A 22,266-nucleotide genomic window follows, 5' to 3' on the forward strand; every position below is an offset into this window, starting at 1 on the left:
ATCTGCAAAAGCGTATTTCCCAGATTACTTAATTATGAATTGCAATTACAAAATATTTAAAAAAATGATTTTGATTCTGATGCACTTTTTTTTTATAATCGATACCAAATTTGCCTGCAGCATTATTCAAGACGATTGTGCATTCAAGTTTGTTGGGATGTATAGGCTTTGTAAAAATATACAGGCTGGTATGTTAGAAGTGTGACCGGAGGTCTTGCTCGGTTGAATTTGGGTTTAGCGTTGAAAGCATTGGAAGACGAGGTAAAGATTCACGACTGACCATAAGCGCTGTGATTACTCACTCACTCACTCACTCACTCACTCACTCACTCACTCACTCACTCACTCACTCACTCACTCACTCAATCAATCAATCAATCAATCAATCAATCAATCAATCAATCAATCAATCAATCAATCAATGGTTGATTTTGACCCCCAAAACTACACGCTCACGTGCTGACGATGACAGCAAAATTGATCACGAACCCTGAGAATTGATTGATTGATTGATTGATTGATTGATTGATTGAAGAGTTAGACAGGGCAAATAGTGATCACTACAGTGATCCGAGGATGATTATATATGAATAATGATATGTTACTCCTTGAATAATGATATGATACACTCCTTCCTTGTGTATTTGTGTTCAAGGAGAATAAAAATTCAATTCAATTCAATTCAATTAATCGTGATTTAACGCAATAAACCAGCGTTGTGGTGATAAAAGTGAAAGAAGGAACAAGAAAAGACAAATCAGATTCCGAACGAGTGGAACAAATTATCCAACATGAGAATTCCGCGATAAAGAGTGCTCGCGATAAGGCGCCCTGAAGCAAATTAAAGACTCGGTAAAGCCTAAACGCGGGCGTCTCGATGAGCGCAAAACGATTGACAGGCGTATGACTAAGTCGTAATCGACGAGAAACTAGAAAATTATGTGTAGGACACCTGATCGCAGTTTTATTTTTGCCAGTCATCGTCTCCCTCCTATAGTACAGCTCCCGTCTCCAGTTGCGACATCCCACCTTGAGTCTAAAATTTAATATAAATACACTTCTGTCTATCAATATATCTCGTAAGTCTTGAAGAGCTTTTTAAATGAAGGCACCCGAATTTACATCAACTTCACCCTCAGAAGTAGCACGATTAGACCGTACTCGCAACCGATAGCGCAGAATTTAGGATATTTTTGTACCTTGCAACAGTTGTCTGGCCCCGATCAGGTGAATGAGCCATCCTTGCATACCGGCCGACTGATGTAATTATATTTTTGAACGTGGAAATTATTTTGAGGGGGCTACTTATCCCAACGCCACTCTTGCAAGCACGACACCCAAGCAAACGAAACCGAAACTGCGCGCTTCAGATACGAAAGTGACACCAAGAACAAACGGAAACTCTCCGCTGCTCTTTGCGATGCGAATACGAAGCTGCGCCTCCCTCGAATTCAGTCCGCCAATATGGCGGCGCCCAGCAAAGGTGATAGTCGCGGCGCGGGCGGTATAGAATTGACGAAAGAATTGCGTGATCCTTACGTCGTTTTCTATGACGAAGATGTGCTCACGCCTTTTCCGGATGCCCAGCCTCTCTCCAGTCTTGAGGAGTTTGCTGACAAGTACCTGCGCGATAAAAAGGCGATGGTCGAAGCGGAGACAGCGCCGGAAGTTCAGGAGGTTCAGGTAAACAATCGGACGCGCCGTTTTGAAAATACTCTTATTGCAACAGCGATCTTGTGAAACGGATTACTTCATTCCCGTCGCACTTTTGCGTCTGCTCGCCAGGCGTTTTTTTTTTTTTTTTTTTTTGTATCCATCTGTCGAAGTGATTGTGCGCTTATGTAAACCTTGCGGCAACCGTGCGACCACTGGCGGGAGATTGCTTCTGTTTGGCTCGACTGAAGCCGTCTGACAAACTTGTGTGACGAACGTGGTTAATGCGAGCTTGCTTACAAATGTGAAAACACCTGTTCTTATGCACTTCGCGTGTTCCTCTAACGCATACTTGGTGTTTGTTGTAGCCCGATTCATGTGTAGAATAATGCAGATTTATGTTATCAACTTTGTGAGCAGCTGCAATATCTACCCAAATAGCCGCTGTCCGCTTCTCTTCCCCTACGAGAGTGAAGAAAGTTCCATTTTGTGGTGCAGTCGAACCTTATGTAGCAACCGAGAATTGGTACATTTGTTTTAAATAGATTATTAAATGTATCAACAAGGGTACACTTGTTTGGAAGGCAGTATCATTCTTCCGTAGGCTGCTTTCATTACAGTACCTGTATCACTTCATTCCATATTTTGCGACGGGAATATGCCCCCCCCCCCTCCCCCCAAACTTGTGTTCATACGCTAGAACTCTTGGTAAGAGCAGATGCCACCTAAACGCAATTTCGGACACGTTATTTTCGAAAGTAACAGGGCGGTGGCAAACTGCACTTACCAACAACAAGCTTTGTTACTGCAGTCCCTGTTTTGTTGAATCATAACTTGGGGATAAAAACCAATACCCACATTCTTTTCTTTCTGTATAGCGAACGTCTTGGCATTAAGAGCGACGTTTCCCTTCATCTTCTTGCCTATATTTGTGACTATCCGTTGTGACAAAAAACAAAGATCATAACATTTTTTGTTGCTGACTGGCCTTGTTACGCGTCCGACGGTTATCCTTCGCCTACGAAGGACGTAGTACCGCAATGACCCCAGGTTGACTACCTAGGATTCTCTAATGCGTGCTGAAATATTAGCTCGTGACTGCGGCGATCGCCGGCAATCTAGCCCACGCTATATATATATATATATATATATATATATATATATATATATATATATATATATATATATATATATATATATATATCCAAGTGAGCGCTGGGTTTTGCGCGAAGAGCGATTTGCGACTGGCTGCGTGTGCGTCTTGGTAAATGCAAATGGGGTATATCCAGACAACTGCCTTTATTTCCATAAACGTGCGATTTATGGGAGATATAAGGAAAAAGTTGCTCACAGCAACTTGACGGGCCTTAAAACCCAGTCTGAGTGGGGGCAGCAGCGGCAGGCAGTGTACAGGAATGCACCTTGTCTGCGACACTTTGCTGAGACCTTTCACTTACAGGTACAAGAAACTTATATAAGGTTACATCTGCGCTGCTGTTGTTCCCGAGATCCACGGGCATGCCGGTTTTAATAACCTATCCTAACAATAACGTACGTAAAAAAAAAAAAAAAAACAATGTGTACTCGTGGGACGCTAGTCAGCATACGAACGCGGTTCTTGTCAGCATATACATTTTTTTTTTCTTTCGCCAGAGTGCTTGTTTAGTTTCGGTCACCGCACCAGTTCAACGCAAAGTAGTTGGTCAGAAATTATGTGTCGATCAGGGTCTCAAAGACTGCAACGGGGTGTCAGTATTCGATTTGCTTCTCCCGCACTTTTGCCCGTTAGAAGTTGTTCATCAATTTCGCAGCCTACAACGACGCACGGTGCCGATAACGTACCGCTGATCCTCAGGCGATGGCGAATCCCCGTTGTGCACACAAGTGGCGCAGTATACGTCTGAGGCGGCCTGCACGGGCGCCAGCGGGTCGACCGCGCGCCCGTGCCCGAGTCGGGCGTCCCGTCGGCCGCAGAAGCACGCGAGGTCGCCGCTGGTCAGCGACCCCCAGCGCCGCCACCGCCGCCGCCGCCGCAGATGCTGCTGCGGCGGTCGTGTCACCGAGCGCCAGCGACCGGTCGCGCGGTGCCGGTGGGTGACGGCGATGCGGCCGTCCATGTGCGAACCGTTTGCGCGCTTGATCCGTGTGTGCACGCGTCATCGTTTTTGAAAAACGCTGCAGCTGCCGATACGTGAACGTATAGGCGCCCGTGTGCGCAAAAGGCGTCTTACGCTAGTGATTGTTCCTAAGCGCAGATGCTGTAGCCAGTCGTGGTCGGCCAGTGGCAAACAGCACTTAGGAACGAAACATTTATTTTTTTTTTAATATTCGGCTCATGGTTCCTAGTATAGTTCTGGTGTGGAAAAAAGAAAAAAAAAAGTTTTTTAGGACGTCCAAGATTGTGACAAATATTTTTTTCAAGAACTAGAACACTCAGTATGTGTGTGTGTGTGTGTGTGTGTGTGTGTGTGTGTGTGTGTGTGTGTGTGTGTGTGTGTGTGTGTGTGTGTGTCCACGAACAAGGCGGCACCAAAATGCCTTTTTCATGAAGCGGTGTACATACGACTTTAAAGACGCGAATAAACGCTTCCATCTTTTGCTGTAAGAGAAGAAGTGTGCTCTAGCGCGTTTTGTCAACGGTAAAGACGCACAATCGTTAACAAATTGACATAGTGCAATCATGAAGACCAAGTTAAGCGCACTTCTGGCTTTGCTTGTTCGTCGCTGTTAAGTAACTTTTGAAAACGTGACTTGTCTGTTAACCTTGACCGAGAATATTCGCGCAAGCGAAGCTTAATATTATAATTAATGTCATAGCATTCGTCCGCGGGGAATGCGTCGGCAGCGCCACCGCATGTTGGTGACGTCACGCTAGCCGTCGCGTGAGTGTTTTAGGTTCGTTCCTTTGACGTCGCACACGGTGCGTCGACGCGGCAACATGCAGCCGGAGGAGCCCGAGGAACACAGCGGCCGCCTTCGTCGTGGTCCGCGCACCCTGGCCAGCGTGGTGGAGCGCAGCATGATGGGAGGCATGCACACCAAGGGACCCCTGAGCATCCTCTACCGAGCAGTGCGGGACCGGCTACGCGTCAAGGTAAGGCGCAGAACCTTTGAACCCTCCCTCCCTCCCCCTCTCTCTCTCTCTCTCTCACTCTCTCTCTCTTACTTACTCGCTTCTTCGCTGCCTGGAGGCGCGCTGTGAAGCGAAACGGTGCGAGGTCGCCATATTGAGAAAAGACGGAAGCATGCATGGCGCGTAAGCAAGCAAAGTAAGCACGTAAAGATGCAAGGGTAGCAAGGAGGGAAAGCAAGGGAAACTATAACACAAAGAAGAAAACAAGGTTGGTGTAAACCGTTGGCGGAGACAGCGTCCAGGACATGCTGGACTGGACATTTCGTCGAAAGTTCCCGGCGCTTGCCGTTGCCTATCCTTGCCTCGGGAAAGTGATAAAGTTACGGGCGTTTTAGGAGTTCGCTCTTGTACAGCCAACCTCGCCTTTTACTGTATGAATGTAATGCAGCAGAACGAGTTCGGTTCTTGCAGTGCATTGCAGCTCGTGCGCTGCACGTTGCACTTATTGTCTGACGACAAACGGTGACCCATATGGAAGCAATAGAATTTGAGATTGTGACATGCTGGACTGCTTCAACAGCAAAATGTGGCGGTTGCGTGTGCAGAAATTATGCACGTACATATGCAAAGCATACGAACGAACGCGTACTAACGAACGGGCGGCTTTCACATGAGATAAAAATGGAAGTGTTTGGTGTGGACGCCCTGTCTCTGCACGCGCGACGAACATCTGAACCACCTGAACTGCACGCGGAACTGTAGGCAGACAGAATATGGCTGCCATGACGTCATCGGTCGCTTGCAGCGCGGCAAAACGTGGTCTTCCCGATTTGTTTATATTACTGTTAGGGGGACCGTTGCTGAGGCGTGCGATGTCGACAACGATTCCGCGGCAAAAGGTTTAGAAACAGTCAATACATGGTATAACTGCAGGTCCGTATCCCTAGTACTGTGCTAACTAAGCACAGTGAAGCTCACGTTCGATGATCTTACAAGGACCTTCGTATTCGGCATGAAATAGCCGATAGGCACGGAGAACCGTTAACATTGCATGTCATGAGGACGACGCTTCTCGGCGCAGGTTTGGACGCGTAGCCACACGCGGGTTCGCAGCATCCTGATGGGCTTCGTGCACGCTTACGACCGGCACGTCAACCTTGCGCTGGCCGACGTCGACGAGGTGCTGCTGCTGCCGCCGCCGCCATCCCTACCCACGGCGACAGCGCAGGCAACAGCGGCGACCAGTGCGCCTGCAGCGGTGCCGACCCAGGTGCGCGACTTATTTCCTTCTGGCAAGGGACTCCCCGTTCGGGACGCGCCGTTGTGTGTGTGTATATATATGCGTTCTTTCGGACACGCTGGCGGTCGCCTCAGTTTTGAAGTGATGTTCCGCCACAAGACGCCACAGATAAAGAACAACGTTGTCCGGTTAACAGGGACGACAACCGTAGCGGCCTGTGCGAGTTGGCGCTGCATGAACTGGTGTGCATGGATACGCTGGAAAAAAAACGAGGACAAAAGCGAGGAACTAGGACAGCGCTACGTGTTCCCGTCTCCTCCTTGTGCCCTCATTTTTCGTGCACTACCTATACGAATGCGCAGATGAAGTCATAGCACAGAGTGCCGAGATAATTTATACACAGCTTTTGCGATAAGCAGCGCAAAGACACCGTCAAGAGCGAGAGGGCGAAGAAAGAAAGTGCAGGGATGTTAACCAGGCGCACATCCGGTCTGCTACCTTAGGCTGAAGGAAATGGATAGAGGGATGATGCGGACAAAGCGGAGACCCAGACGGGACCAGAGCATCTGTCCTGTCTGCTTTTCCCATTACCCGTGTCTTTCCTCGCGTTATACTGTTCAGAAAGCATTCACAGCCACGTATTGTTTTCGTCTGGTAACTCGTTCTGGCATCATCGTAGCTGGCGCAGCAAGAAGAGGAGGAGGTGGCCAAGCCGAGCGCCCTCGCTGCCGTGCCTACCGTGCTCCCGCTTCCCGCGTGGGCCACTACGTCGAGCAGCACGGACACGGTGCCTGAGGAGGAAGAATCTTCATCTGGCTGCCCTACTCCGACGTGCGTCTCTCGTTCGCTTATTTGTGCATGTTCTGGGGGTATAAAAAAAACAGCGAGCGACAGTTACCGTGCCTTGCATGTCTCACCTGGGACATTCGCGCATTGTCTTGAGCGACTGAAACGACAGGAAAGTGCACCGTGTACTCTAAGAGACGCCGTATTGGTGGGTCCGGGTTGGGTTCTGCTAGAGGCAGTGTTTGTGTTTATGCCAGTGTTGAAGTACGAGGTCCATTGTGGAAGTAATGCGCATTTTCTGTAAAAAAAAAATAGATTTATTGACAGGACCTGTACAAATGGTTAAAATTCTTCAAAATACTCTCCCCCTGCATCAACACACTTTCGGAGACGTGTCTGCCACGCCTGGAAGGCACCCTGAAAGTCCTCGGCGCGAATGTCTCTCAGGAACGCTGTAACATGCTTTTGGATGTTTTCCACGGTCTCACAATGATTTCCTTTCAGTGCTCTATTCAGTCGGGGAAACAAAAACACAATAAAATAGTCGCACGGAGCCAAGTCGGGACTGTAAGGCGGATGGGGAACCACCGGGCTGTTGCTCCGGGCCAGGAAGTTGGTAACGATTAAGGACGTGTGGCTGGGATCATTCTTATGGTAGAGTTTGACCGTGTCTTTCATGCCAGTCCTCGCGCATTCGACCCGGCGTTTCAATCTGTTGGGCCCCTCCAGGTAAAAGGCTGAGTTTACAGTTTCTCCCTGCAGTACAAGCTCAAAATAGACGATTCCTCGTGCGTCAAAAAAGACCATGAGCATCGTTTTGATGTGAGACTTGCTCATTCGCGCGTTCTTGGGGCGGGGGGATGATTTTGTATGCCACTCGCTGCTCTGCCTTTTCGATTCTGAGTCGTACTTGAACGTCCAGGATTCGTCTCCGGTTACGACAGAGTTAAGAAAGTCCGGCGCATTTTGAATCAAATCCAACAATTCTTGACAGCGCAAAACTCGAAGTTCCTTCTGATCTTCCGTCAACACTTTCGGCACAAGCTTCATGCAGACCTTGCGCATTTGCAGATCCTCGGTCACTATCCCATGTACCGCAAAACATGGACAATGTATAGGGTGTCAGAAATTTGCTGGGCGCTCAATCAACGGTCGGAACGCAAAACTTCGCGCACACGAACCACGTTTTCGTCGTTTCTGGTCGTTGTTGGGCGTCCAGAACGGTGTTCGTCCGCGACCTCCTGCCGGCCCTCCTTCAACGTCTTGCGCCACCTCCCGGACTGTGACCTTGAAATGTAGTGGTCCTTGAAGGCCTCTTGAAGCATCTGGAATGTTTCGGTTGCATTCTTTCCAAGCTTCTCGCAAAACTTGATAGCGTATCACTGTTGAAGCGAACGCTCCATCGCGCCGTGTTATCCGCTCACACTGCTCGGAGTAAACTGGCGACCAGCTGCGTTGGCAGGGCTCAACCCTCGGCACATTTCCCGACCGGTTTTACCGTGCTGCCATGGATAGTCGCGTCATAATAAAATCATGCGCATTAATTACTTTCATAATGGGCTCTGTATGCGCTTTGTGTGGCTGGCTTCGCGTGGCGCGTAGCCAGGTTCCTATACAAAAGTCACGCAGGTAACGTAGCAATAAACGGCCTACTTGATGTAAAGTAAGATCATTGTTACGCCAGTTGCCATATGATGTGCGGAACAGCTAGCTAGCGAAACTTGGGCGTCCGAGCCCTTACCGCTGTCCCTTGCTGTTTGTTTTCAGCGCAACGACCAGCGGCGACACTTCGTCGTCCGAGGTGCGGCCGAGGAGGGGGAGTCCGCGCCGCAAGGCCGCCTGCATCCCGTTGGAGTCGCTTGATGTTCAGCCGGAGTCCCGTGAGCGCGTCGCTGTCTTCCGTCGTTATCCGTGTGACTGTGTTTCTAAAACGCTGACACTCCTAGGGTCTGGGTCCTGAGCGTGGTCACGAAGCGGCTAGGGAACTTTCCCGCCACTGAAACGCGGCTTACTTCGTATGGCGGTATAGTAGAACATTCGATGGCGAGAGCTCATACAGTCACGTGAAAATGACTGGTAAATGACAGCTGCAAATGCAAAAACGGCATATATATATATATATATATATATATATATATATATATATATATATATATATATATATATATATATATATATAGAGAGAGAGAGAGAGAGAGAGAGAGAGAGAGAGAGAGAGAGAGAGAGAGAGACTCAGTCTCACTAATTCTGTGTACTGCAGCAAAAGCTGCCGGTCTCTTTCAGTCAAGCACGGGCGAGAATCGGCTGCCTGCCTGCACAAAGAGTAGCATATGGCAGCGATGTCTGTACGCCTGCTATAATCTCTGCCTTTCATTAAAGGGTTCTTCCTCTAGCTTTCTCTCTGTCTCTCTCTCTCAAACAACGCCGACTATGTGTGTATGTACGTGTTGCTTCTCCGTCACTGTCTAGTTCGCGCTGCAGTTTACAGCCGCCAATTCGTCGTCGGTAATCCTTCTATTCGGCGTCTGTTGCGCACAGGAAGATTAGCGACGGACAACGGAAAAAAAAAAAAAAGATTTGGTAGAGACACTTAAAGACTGCTTTCGTGCGAGAATGTGAAAGCATTATAGTCGGTTTGGTGATGTTCTTTCTTTTCTTTTTTTTTTCTGCGCGTTCCTTGTCCGCGTAAGCTCTTGCCTTGCGTTTTGTAACTGCGCCTCGATAAGGCCAAATGAAAACGCGCCAAACGTCTCGACGCGCTCGCTCGCTTGCTCGCGAGGAGTTCACAGCTCGAACGACCGCTCGGCTGCATTCAATTGGACGTTAATGGTTTCTATTTTACGCACTCATTTTATGCACGCATGATACCCGCCGTGGTTGCTCAGTGGCTATGGTGTTGGGCTACTGAGCACGAGGTCGCGGGATCGAATCCCGGCCGCGGCGGCCGCATTTCGATGGGGGCGAAATGCGAAAACACCCGTGTGCTTAGATTTAGGTGCACGTTAAAGAACCCCAGGCGGTCGAAATTTCCGGAGTCCTCCACTACGGCGTGCCTCATAATCAGAAAGTGGTTTTGGCACGTAAAACCCCAAATATTATTATGCACGCATGACGTCGCGACACGTCCCACCCATTGGCTACGCCGTCCCGTTCCCAACGGCGCACTTTGTAGGCTGCACCTTGAGACAGCCAGGTGGCTGCGACGTGACGCGCGCAGAGACGCACGCGCTATGGGCGCGCAGAACCGAGGAGCCGCCGTGGCGTCGGGGAAGCGCTCTCATCTTGCGTCACGGAGGCCAAGGTTCGATTCCCACCCAGATGGAAACTTAACCTAATTCTTTTTTTCAGAAGCATTGGTTTACCTTGTTTACAGGAACCTCCCTGAGAAATTTGACGCCAGTTCGAGTATTTTTTTTATGTGGGTTTACTCTTTGCCGTCGGCCATTTTTGGTGCCGTCATTCGGTTACGGCGCCGACCAACACGCTGGGTTTTCGCGCATTGGGGCACGTAATGCTTTCGAATTGAGGAAAAGCTTCTTGATGTTCCTTTTCCAGGAAACAGGCAACGCTTTTCCATTACAGGCAACGCGTTTTATTCGTTAGGGATTTAGCCGATGACGCGCATCTATTCGTCCTCACGTCGTTACGTGTGCGTGCGCACCAACGGGCACACCGAGGAACCGAGCATTACCCCGTTATTTCGCCATCTTGTCAGCTCTGACTGGCTCACGGGGCTGCTGCGGCCTCCACGATTGGCTCAAAAAGACCAATATGGCGGAATCTGACTATGTTTAGAATAACGGCCCACTTCCACACGGCACGCGGTAAATTCATTGTATCTATTATTATTATTATTATTATTATTATTATTATTATTATTATTATTATTATTATTATTTGCAGACAAAGATGAGCCGACCGAACGACCGACCGACCCGAGACCCCCTGCGGCAGAGCCGACGACGCCCGTGGCGCAGAGGAAGCGGCCTGCGAGGACCGGTCGGGCCCGACGTCGCGCCGCCGCCCCGACCCTGGCGCCGCGAACGAGACACGTCAACCAGCTGTTCGTGCGGGGCGAGAACGTCGTCTCCGTCGCCCTGATGCCCGTCTGACTGCGCGGGACGGAACTCTCGCCGCGTCCTCCGAGCGTGTTCCCCCCCCCCCCCCCCCCCAAAGATGACACATCGTACTAGTCCTTCGTACGGGCAGATCGAGTCCAGGTGCATGCAACCCGGCGGATCTGCGGAGTTTGACCAGCACGTTTGACGACGAGACAACTTCCGTCGTTTCCTGCGCCTGGCGTTCCCGTTAAGTACAAAGAAGAGCCCAGAAGCGTATCGAATTAGGCCGGTTGGTAGATTGCGAAGCGTGAAGGAAACAGCACAAAGGACCATGGACCAAGTCGAGAATAGACAAGCACAGAGTTGACTAACAAGTTACCTCTATTGTGTCTTGACGACGGTACTGGAGAGCGCTATCAATAATACGTGGAAGCAAACAGAAAACCGCCAAACCGTTATAAATGCCATCGATCGTGACACCGCACCGTTGCTGTGATATTGTTTATTCGTTTTTCCTTGCCTGCACTGATCTTGCTGCTTACATATTGGCGCCAGGGCGTAATAAGAACTGGTTCAGTCGGCGCTGGGTTTACTTACTCTCGACTTCGTCGAGGTATTTTGAGCTGTTTTATTCACGTTCCACCAAGAACCGGCCGTTGTGTCGTTACGTGTGCGAACGCGATATGGAAAAAGAAAGAAAAATCGCTCTTTGCTTGTTCTCGACCACAGCGGCCACGACGGGCGCTGGCTGCATCACCATCACGGCCGGCAACCAACGACCATCCGGTTTCTCCGTGTGACACAGGTGCCCGAATTCCGACGCCCTTCGTGGACCGCATCGCGCTCTCACACTTGGGGGAAACGCTCCCTGAAGAAGAGGACCCTCGGTGGCCCGCAGTGCGCTTCGTTCACCACCGTTCGCCCTCCTGGTGGCCGGCCGTGGGACGCGAACGAAGCCGGCGAAACCGGACGTCGCCTCGCCCTTCGAAGACCGCAGGCCACCGTGACGGCATCCGTGCTATAACTACGGACTTCGTTCTGTATTTGGCGACGCAGCGCAATTCCAAATACACCGCTGCAGCCCACCTCAAGATGATTTGCACAGATGCACCATCCAATGACTTATTTATTTGACGTCGTGGTGGAGACGAACTTCTTTCGCTATATCGGCGTCTTTCGGGAACAAAGTTTTCGAGCGCCGAGCCTTAGAAGACGTGCGCAGTGCAGGTTGTGCGGTTTTGTGTTTGTGGGTGGAGCTTGTACAGAATTAATTCTCAGCTTGTCACCGAATACATACATCTTTCGTATGGAACTCTGCGCCGTAGAAATGCATCGCCCTTTAGACTTGGGAGTCGACTTGCGAACGCTGCATGGTGTTAGTGGTGATTGTGTTGTGAAGGTACAATAATTTTGTGCACGTGACGTCATGCTGCAAGGTAGAGAAGCTTGCCTGCGGGAAGGACTTCACGCTCGCGAATTGTACGGAGCGTCCCCTCTCCGGTTATGCCCGATGGCCTAGGAAGTTCCAGGCCTAGGAAGTTCCATTCCAGTCCAAATGAATTGTCTTCGAGTCTTCATTTGAAGACTCGAAGACAATTCATTTGAAGACTGGAAGACTCATTCATTTGAAGATTCGAGTCTTCAATGAAGACTCGAGTCTTCATTTGAAGTTTCTTCAAGATTCTGACCGCTACAGTGCGCGGCTCGGGGCGCAATTACGATGTCTGGAATATACGCACGCCCCCCGCGCGCTTTCCACAGAAGGTATGTATAGCCAACACGCGGCAGCAGTGTCAATAAATAAACGCAGACGAAACGTGAATTGTTTTCTGTGTTTTTTTCAGAAACCGGTTGTTTTCAGTTCGCAAACGCTCTCGGCCCTCGACCCTGAGGGCGCTTGGCCTTTTCCTGTTGGACATTCGCAACATATCGAGCTATACCTTCAAGAACGAGTACGGCAAAGCAGTGGCGAAAAAAAAAAGAAAGAACGTCTAGAGCTAGCTGTCTTTGACTTGTGATTCAGCCCTGCGTCAACAACATACTGCATAATCAAATAGTCGCCGCAGCAAATGCTGTACATATAAGTGACGTAGCGCTCTCTCTTACGCTTCTCCGTTTACATTTAAATCGACAGTGATGCGAAAGACGCTTGTTGTACAGGTATCATTGCCCGAATACTCTATTTGATTAGTTTTATGGCCTCTATACTTGTTTTATAAATATTGCTTGCCGCAGTAACTCTTCTCGTGTTTTCTGATGTGAGGCCATCGATTAATACCTGCCAACCTTTACGATTTTGTCTTAAGAACGCCCCGATTCTTTCAGAGCTGCCTTATGATTATTGTATTGACACCAATAATTTAACGATTTTTAACTTGCGCCAATTTTAGAGCGAGACATATCCAGAAAGCACATACAAATACAATTGCTGACCAATTTTTCATAACCTGATTCTTGGGGCGATTACATATAGACTGTAACGTCTCGCACGACCAAGGAGGGGCCTTAATTAGAGGATTACCACGAGGCAACCCCACGCATTCAATGCGCCTATCCCTAAGTCAACGCAGCTTGAAAACCAACGGCTGACGGGTCCACAAAAGGCCCCTCTACCTGTACCTAACAGCCTGAACTAATGATGAAAAGGGCCAACGTCGAATGCTACCGTGGGAACGGCTTCTACGTCGGATTCCCAGATTGCTTCGCGCTTGCTAAATATGCGGGGGCATCTTCAGCACCATCGGAGAACGGTGCGATATCATGGGCAGAACGGTTCGGCAGAACGGTGCGCTATCATGGGCAGGATATTGCGACCGATTGGACGATTGTGATTGGCCGCGATACAGTCATCAGATTCCCTAGTCTAGTCGCCTAGGGATGACGACGGTATTAAAAGCTGAGACCTTTCATTCAAGTAAGAGGGCTAAACGTGTCCTGATGTGAACTCGGACGTTTAATACGCTCCCGCATGGAGTGGGCTTCCGTATCTGGAGCCAGTGTAACTAATTAAAACAAACCATTTTTCTTTCATTCCTAATACCGGAGGTATTCGTCGATGGGCTTGGTGGATTCCTGGCCCAAACGCCACCTCGAGCCGCTACAAACTCGTGTTGGCAACGGTGAGATCAAGAAGGCAGTCCTCACGATCGGCGGACCTGGAAACGTGGCTCGATGAGACACAACCGTCGCAGTAACGGCGTGGTCTTGGACGAATCGAGGAAACTTGAAGGAAGAGCAGCACAAGGCCGTTCCACGATCTGAGACTGGCGGACATGGAAACGTGCCTCTGGGCGACACGACCTTAGCAAGTTCGAGGTTGGGTGAGTGCTAGGGCGGCTACATTTTGCCGGACGACAAGGACAGGATTCTACCGGGCAATTAGCTGTGATTGATCACCGCCGGGTGTGCGGTCAATACAGGGGAAGTTGTGGTCGGCTCTTGGAAAAGCACGGATATGACAGTGTTAAAGAAGGAGGAGCTGTTGCTCTTGGCAACGGAGATCGGTATGGATATTAACCATAAGTTGAGGAAGCCCCAAATTCGCACGCGATTGACGAAGTGGGTTTCGATGAGGACGAGTTGACGGACTCCTGGGAAGCGATATGTCACGAGAGGAAAGAAAGAGCTGAAGAGAAGGAGCGCGAGAGGAAAGAAAGGTCGGAAGAAAAGAAGAGGCAGGGAGAGCGGGAACAAAGGCAGGCTGAAATTGAGCTTGCGAAAAGAAAACTAGAGCGAGCGAGAATAGAGCGCGGTGCAGATGCGGTCTCGCCACAAAGGGAAGGCGCGGAAATGAGTTTGCTTCAGCCGTACAGAACAGGCGATGACGTCGGTCTCTACCTGATTAATTTTGAACGGATTTGTGAGAAGCGATCATTTCGCCAGGACACACGGCCGGAGTGGTTGCTGGAGTTGCTTGTTGCCGGGAGAAGCCTCGCAAGTCGACTGAGCGCGACCGAGGCAGGCGTGTGCAGTTCAGCGAAGGCGTGCTTGCCCGCAAAATAAAAGTTTTCCACGCAGGGGCCTCTCGGAGATATCGAGACAGGAGCAGCAGTCTCCAATGGGCTACCGGAAGGCTACCCTTTCCTCGAACAGCTCAGGGTCGCTTATACTGATTAAAAGTGGATGCACGTTTGCTGAAGGTTTTAACGAGGTCCAAAGCACGCGAACTAGCTGAGCAAATAAGTTACGACGATGAACAAAGGGCACAACAAGAGGATGAAACAGCTAGTCCCGGAGGCATAGTTAAGCCGGAGGAGGAAATCTTTCCGATTTCCCTCACAGTAATTCAGGAAGTTGGTCAGGCTGAGGAGGCTGAGAGAAGAGGCACCCGAAAATTAACACCAGAAAGCGTGCCAATAGGCGCCGCAGAGTCAGGAACGCGACAGAGCAGGCAACGCGGCCGAATCAAGCGAAAGCCACTGAAACCTGGTGACAGCGCAGTGAAAGAATTAAAAAGGCGCGTTTGGGGTGTGGCATGTTTCCAGTCAAGAGCGCGTCCCAGCCGCCAGACGAGGAAGAAAACAGCGACGTTCGACGCGGAGGAGGACAAAAGCAAGGGGGCAATCATGTTCCACCTCGTTGCCACCCCTTTTCGAGGTGTGAGACCTGTATGACACGGGAGAGCGCGGCGCTAAGGCGACGCGAAGTGAATTCGAAGTGCAATGCCGAAGAGGCAGGTTGACAGTACGTAAGGTATCGGAGGATCTGTAGCGACGGGAATGGGGGGGCCTACGTGCCCTTTGTATTCCCTGGTTGACAAGCGCCACGAAAGCTTTCAGACCGCGCCCGGCTCGAGTACGGCTTGATGATACAGCCGTCGGCTGTTCCGAATGAATAACTGCGATAGAGGTTTTGTGGGAAGAACAGTTTGTTTATTCCTTTATTTGTAGAGTCTGGTTAAACGTTTTGAGACGAACTCGTTTCGATAAGCAAGTTTTGAGCTTTGTTTAGATTGTTTGTTTTAGACGCTCTCTGATATACTGAAAGAGATGGTTTTCCCGCGCATAGATTATTGAAAATGTTTTTTCAGTATGTCAGTCTTTCTTTAAGCAGATAGGCTTCTTTTTTTTTTTGGGGGGGGGGGGGGTACGCTTGCACCTCCAAGTCTAAGTTATTTGCTAGAAGCCTGTAGTGGCGCGCTTGAGTGTCAGTTCACTTTCCGAAAAGTTCGCGAGATTTTTCTTTGAAAATAAAACGCGTTATTTAAAGGAGCCTTTGCTCAAACGCAAAATTTTAGAAGGTGTTGGTGCCGTTCCTTTAAAGCGTGTCTTGCTCGGGCGCAGAGAAGCAATTGAAAGTGTTGGTGCCTGTCTCGTACGGGTATTCACAAGACGGCAGCGTTTTCAGTATCGCTTAAAGCGTGACGTATCGCTTAGAGCGTGCGTGAAAGTATTTAGAAATAAGCTCGAACTCGAATCCTCGTGTATAGCTTCGGGCACGTAATTTACGCAAGATTTTTTTCTTCTTTAGTGCGGGTCCTTCGTGGACAAGAGAAACTGTCAGTGCGTGAGTCGCACAAAAGTGGAAGATTTTTGGAGCCTTATTCGGAATATGTGGATTGTTTCGAGAGGACAGCTTTGTCTTCACTGCATGTGCTAGTCTCGCCAGACCTTTGCAGAGAATTCATTCTCTAGCGTGACGCCAGCAACCGTGGTCTAGGTGTCGCCCTTGCCCGCCTTAACGAAAGCGGTGGAGAGCATCTCGTGCTGTACCTCAGTCGAAAACTGACACCACGATAAGAGGCGTTTAGCGCCTCGGATAAAGAGTGTTTGCGCATAGTATGGACAATCGGAACTCAAGGTCGAGAGTGACCGTTTCCCTCTTGCATGGCTGTAGCAAATGTCGGAGGGGAAAAAAAACGGGAGGCTTAGTATAGGTATAGGGAAAGTATAGGGAACGGAGTCAGAATAAGAATGCAGACGGGGCTGAGCCGGGGATATTAGGCATGGAACTCGGAGTATCTTACAGGAACGTGCTTTGTACGTATCACTATCGATGTTATTGAGATAGGCAACTTATTTCTGTCTTGCCGAGAGCTTACCACGACGAGAGAGAGAGAGAGCTTTGTAAAGCGATGCGTGGATCATAGCGTCCGGTAGGCGTGTCGCCCGGGAACGCCGAAAAGTGTGTGTGTGCGCCTGCGTATGCCCAGGGAGAAAGCCACAACGAAGCGAGGGCTGGGCCCTTGAGTTGTTGTGTGACACCAGCTGTCACTATTAGAACAATCCCCGATGTAGCGACCGAACATCGACGCTTCGGGCAACCTGACAGCTGGTCACCCTCAGGGCGAATCTCCTGGCGGCGGAGGTGTCCGTTACGTCTCACGACCAAGGGTCTTAATTAGACGACTACCGTGAGGCAACCCCACCTATTCATCGGCGCCTATACCGAAGTCAAAGCAGCGTTGACACCGACGGTTGACGGGTCCACAAAAGGCCCCTCTGACAGCTTGAACTATTGATGAAAAGGGCCAACGACGAATGCTACAATGGGAACGTCTTCGACCTCGGATTCCCAGATTGCTTCGCGCTTGCTAAACATGCGGGGACATATTCAGCACCATCGGAGGCGGAGTTCGGCGGAAAGGTGCGACATCATGGGCAGGATATTGCGACCGACTCGACGATTGTGATTGGTCGCGATATAGGCATCTGATTCCCTAGTCTAGTCGCCCAGCGAAGACGACGGTATTAAAAGCGGAGACCTTTCATTCAAGTAAGAGGGCTGACGAGTCCTGATGTGAACCCGGACGTTTAACATGCTCCTACATGGAGTGCGCTTCCGTATCTGGAGCCAGTGTAACTAATGTAAGATAAACCATTTTTTTCTTTTATTCCTACTACCGGACGTATTCGTCGGTGGGCTTGGTGGATTCTTGGCCTACGCGCCACCTTGAGCCGCAAGAGGCCTTGCCAGCTCAGAAGCGACACCAAGACAACGCCCATGCAGTTTGGCGGGCCGTTATTGGATATATCACGAATAAACTTAATAAGCAATAATGTTTGTGGCACAGATGATTCCGGCTGGGACTGTACGCATAATTTTAAAAAACGAAACAAAAGTCCCTGTGGAAGGCAGCATAATCATAGTCCTTGTCGCTGGAGTATCTGAAGACGCGGGCGTTACTTGTACGAGAAATCGAAATGCATCCTAGAATAATGAGCAGTACTTTACTAATTACGTTTAACTAACTATTTAACGGCACATATTTCGATTTGCGAATTGTAGCCGTTGAGCTCTAGAAACTTGGAAATAAGGAAGTAATTCTGAGAATGGCACCTCTTTCGAGGTATATGTGCCGTCAAATCGCTATAAAAATGCACGGTTGCTCCGTTTACATTTTCGTTTAATGAGAACGCCGTTTAATGCATCGAAACAAACTTAAACCGAGCACCAATGTATTTCGTCACATATTCTGGGAATGACTATGTCGAAACCTGAGTAATCACTTGTATAGCTTATCCACATTTGTTGCTTCTTTATGTCTTAACGATATACGTATTTATGTTATTTTTTACTTACCTTGTGCGAGAGTGCATTTGCCCTGTTGAGCATAAAGAAGAAAACAAAAATTGTGACCTGATAATCCGAGCCGCCGTTGTTATCCGCGTGTACAAAAAAAAAAAAAAAAAATTGGAGGACGCTTAAGCTTCGCCTTTAAGCGTGTAACGCGATAGCATTCAAAGATCCTTGAGTGCTTCTCATGTTTCCTGGCAACTGCAGCTTTTGTAACAGCTATGTTCACCGGGAAGCTCTGGCTATGCACGAAGGCGAGCTTTGTGGGGTTTTTTATTTTTTTTATTTTTTCTTTTTGATGGTGTGCAAGGGACCGAGGCTGCCGCGAGACAGACGTGAAATGGCATCTGGCATCTGGAAAACGTTATCGCGTTAAAATGGGTTTGAGTTTGAGTTCCCACGCAACAGAATTATGTTTTCTCGTATATTCAAATTACAATCCGACGCTATCATGTCTGTAAGTTGCGTGTAAGTCGTACTTTAGAATTTTTCTGACGCATTTTACTTTGAGAAATCCAATTAGTTCAGTAACTCCTTTGTGCTACACGGAGGGCCTGAATTGATTGGGTACATCGTGGTTGGTTTGAAATGTCTATTTCCGAAACGATGGTCGCTGCGGGACCCCGACGCCGAATTTTCTGCGACAAGGGGGCCCTTAAAGGGTCCCTCACCAGGCCCCATAGCAAATTTTGGTTATACGCTGGAAGTTGTGACATGTCCTCTAGGGAGCGTTCTGCCGCAAAAAAAATTCAAGTCGGCTGATTAATAGCCGAGATAGAAATATTTCAGTGCCGCGAACCCATGATTTCAGCAGGCGGGCTCCACTGCATAGCGAGACTCCCTCTCCACTCACCCCGTCTAGCCTTCGCAAGCGAAATTCCTTCCCTGCGTTCTCCCATACCGTACTTCGAGGATCGCGTGCGCATACGTCACAGGCCCCGCCTTAATTTTTTTTTCTCCTCGCTTTTTCTTTTTTTTTTTTTCGGCGCCACGCGCTTCGGCTGACAGCGTCGCGCGCGAGCTGTTGTCTCGTTCGCGCAACGCACGATTTTGCGCACTGTGCACAAGGACACGTGACTAGGGGTATAATTCAGTGCTACACGAATACTGTGGCAGAACAAGCGGATCGTAGAGCATGATCACGCGCTGGAACACGGTAGAAAATGGCATAGTTTCGGTACCTGCGCACGTGACTGCACCACCGTGGGAACAAGCAGACGAAGCGGAAGTACATCTCGCTTGCTTCGGTGCGAAGTAAAACAAAAAGAACACGCAGACATTCCGTTTGTATGTTTTATTATTTCTCCAAACTTCAATTCGCCAATTCAAGCAACAGATATCACACAAATAATAGGTGGTGCCTTGAATAATTATCGAATTCACGTGTCACCACGAGCGACGTCACACTGCGGACCCGAGTACGTAGGCGCAGGGACGCGAGCACGTCACCGTCCGGCTTCGAGCGCAGCGGCCGCGAGAAGGGAAAACGGCGTTCGGATTGAAATTTCAGGCCTTTCCGCGGCGCGTAGCGATGTAATACTTTGCAAACACGATCGTTGGCGCGCATTGTATGCTCTGCGCTTGTCAGTTCGAGATGGCCAGGCCTGGTGAGGGGCCCTTTAAGGAAAGTAAACTGATGAGTGATGCGATGATGAGTCAATGTCAATCTGCTTCTCGAAATTAAAATTTTAGTTTGATGTATAAGCCCTTGTGGCCGTCTCTCTTGCCAGTCTTTCGTCTGCTGGCACGCTAATGAATGTGGGTGATCGATATCGCGTCCTTTAACCTCCGGACACGTCCTCGTCGTCTACGTGTAACGTTGGCATTCCAAGACGAAGCAGGGTGAGGAATTCGACAATATGGCGGAATCAGAGTGTCCTCGTCGTGGTCTCAAAAACGGCACGCGTTCTGCCGAAGGTTGATTCGTACGCAAACCACTTCGTGTACAGCCGTCTCTGATGGAGTCACCCGCAGGATGGCGTACCGCGGAGAAGCTATGCGCTATTGCAGTTTTCCGCATCGATACGACTGTCACGCTGAAGCAACATGGCGCAACAAGGAGACACAGATATGCTGTCCTTTTTTTTTTATTCATAGACAGCTGCGTGTCTTTTTTCCCCCTCCCGCGTCATTCTCTTGCTGGCTGACAGAACATGGACTACATTTGTCACGTTTTCCGCATATGCAGCGAGGACCCCGTATTAAATGTAGAGAAAACGCTTACGTGACGTAACTTCATGAAGTCAGTTGTGTCGCAATACTGAGTCATGCCACTGTTACCGTGAATTCCTTCCGCATTTTCACTCTAGGCGGGATGTTCTTATTACATTTTTTTCCTCACCCAGCGAGTGCGAGGCGACTAATGAGAAAGCCTAATTGTTCGATTAATATAGGGTTTCTGATACCTGTAACGTGGTACAGATACCGCACCAGTCAAGAGGCACTGCCGACATGCGTGTTTTGGTATTACCATTTCGGTGGATAAGAACTCCACCAACTGCTTTAAAGGTTAAGGAGGTTATGTCATAGGAAATGTGTCACCTATATGGCGACGTAAAAGCGTGTTTCCGCCACTCTGCGCCGCTGTTTTCATTTGCTACACTTAATCTAGGTCCTCGAGTAACCAGCTATCAAATGCCGGCTGCGTAGGCCACCAGTTTTCGGGCAGCACCCACTTCATCTGCCTGTCACGAGACGTCACAAAACTGCAAAAACTCACCGCGTCAGAGTGACGTGTACGCGTCAAAGATGCATTAATATGCCGAACAAAACTGAATTTTCTTTTGAATAACCGCTGGCTGCCCCGTTCCGAAAGGAATAGAAGATGGCTGCTGCCTATCGCTGATGCACTAGATATACTCGCACCTGTCGGAGAGCATGGGTTTATTTGCGTATAATGAAACATTTTGCGTAGCCGTGCAACGTTTTCGAGCACTTTCGGAACGTTTACGACCGCGTTCTGCCAACTCTTCTTTGGTGAGGATCCGTTTTAGTGTCATTCTTAAGCTTCCGTTGCATGCCGCCGCGATTGTCGACCAGCCACCGCCAGCTAAGTAAGGCAAAGCGGACCAATCGCAGACGCCGGCACCACCCTCTTCATCCAGTTATCGATATTCAGTGCAGTGGCTCGGCCCCATCGAATCCCTTTCCACTTCAGCGTGCTCCTCGCCTCTTGTCAGCCAATTAGATAAGGCAAGCCGCTCAGTGTAGGCAATGTTATTCGTTTTTCAAGCAAACAAAAGTAACCTCCTATGAACGAGGAGAGCGTTTGATTGGTCTGTTTAGACAACCCTGCGGGTGACCACCCGATGCTTGCGTCAGCGGTTACGCAAATTTGACGTCAGAAAATTGGAATAGAAACATATTGGAATAGTTTTACGTTATAGGGCCCCAGATGTACAGCTATGAACAGTCGAGGGCAAAGATCGAGTTCAGTCATTCAGTCTATATCAATCAATCGGTCATCATTCAACATCTCACAGAGTTCGTTTGCAATCAACAATGATTTGTGATGCGTGGATTCATTTCGAACCTGTACCACAAAGAAGAGTTCCTGCCGGATATTTCTCTTCTGGTGCACTCCTGTTTGGCATATATCTCTTGCCGAGCCTATTGAATGCAGATTTAGCCGTTCCCTGTTTGATTCAGCCATTTGGTTCAGCTTAGCAGAACGCGCGCCTAGCAAAACTTTGCGCATTCCAAGAGCTTTTCCTGCTGCTCTAAAACGGCCCAAATGCTAGAGGATTCCTTGAAATCTGTGACGTCACACTGACGTAACGAGGCATAGTTTTCCGGCGCGAAATTTCGAGAAATGGCTACTTCGGCCTTCATTTCCTCCACTACTAACCAATCTTATTCTGTGAAATGGATGAAAATTAGATTTTCAAATACTTTACAAGCCTGTAATCATTTAATTATAGTTTATATTTGGTGTCTCT

At 49.1% G+C, this 22,266-nt stretch overlaps 2 protein-coding genes across 7 annotated transcripts in view; one reads left to right on the forward strand and one right to left on the reverse strand.

The window, feature by feature from the left end:
• The window catches only part of Eip74EF (Ecdysone-induced protein E74), a 293,260-nt gene that overhangs the window by 212,389 nt on the left and 58,605 nt on the right, over positions 1–22,266 (reverse strand). The window contains exon 3 of one of the 4 annotated variants that reach the window (XM_075688763.1): positions 1,540–1,623. The exons of the other annotated variants lie outside the window; for them this stretch is intronic. The gene's annotated coding sequence lies outside the window, so the exon portion shown is untranslated. The remainder of the gene's footprint in view (positions 1–1,539; positions 1,624–22,266) is intronic. 4 annotated transcript variants of the gene reach the window in all.
• On the forward strand, positions 1,448–12,635 carry LOC142578998 (uncharacterized). Of its 3 annotated transcripts, none has more exons than XR_012827344.1 (7): positions 1,448–1,683; positions 4,598–4,747; positions 5,808–5,996; positions 6,646–6,797; positions 8,520–8,632; positions 10,656–11,059; positions 11,543–12,635. XR_012827344.1 is itself a non-coding variant. In XM_075688770.1 (6 exons), the coding sequence occupies exons 1-6, from the start codon at positions 1,465–1,467 to the stop codon at positions 10,862–10,864; spliced, it is 1,032 nt and encodes a 343-aa protein (XP_075544885.1). In that variant the 5' UTR covers positions 1,448–1,464; the 3' UTR covers positions 10,865–12,635. The 3 variants fall into 3 exon arrangements, 1 of the variants encoding a protein (XP_075544885.1); XR_012827345.1 differs by having other exon boundaries at positions 11,619–12,635; XM_075688770.1 differs by having other exon boundaries at positions 10,656–12,635.

This window comes from Dermacentor variabilis, chromosome 4 (genome assembly GCF_050947875.1).
Source record: "Dermacentor variabilis isolate Ectoservices chromosome 4, ASM5094787v1, whole genome shotgun sequence".
In the NCBI taxonomy this organism is placed as follows: Eukaryota; Metazoa; Arthropoda; class Arachnida; order Ixodida; family Ixodidae; genus Dermacentor; species Dermacentor variabilis.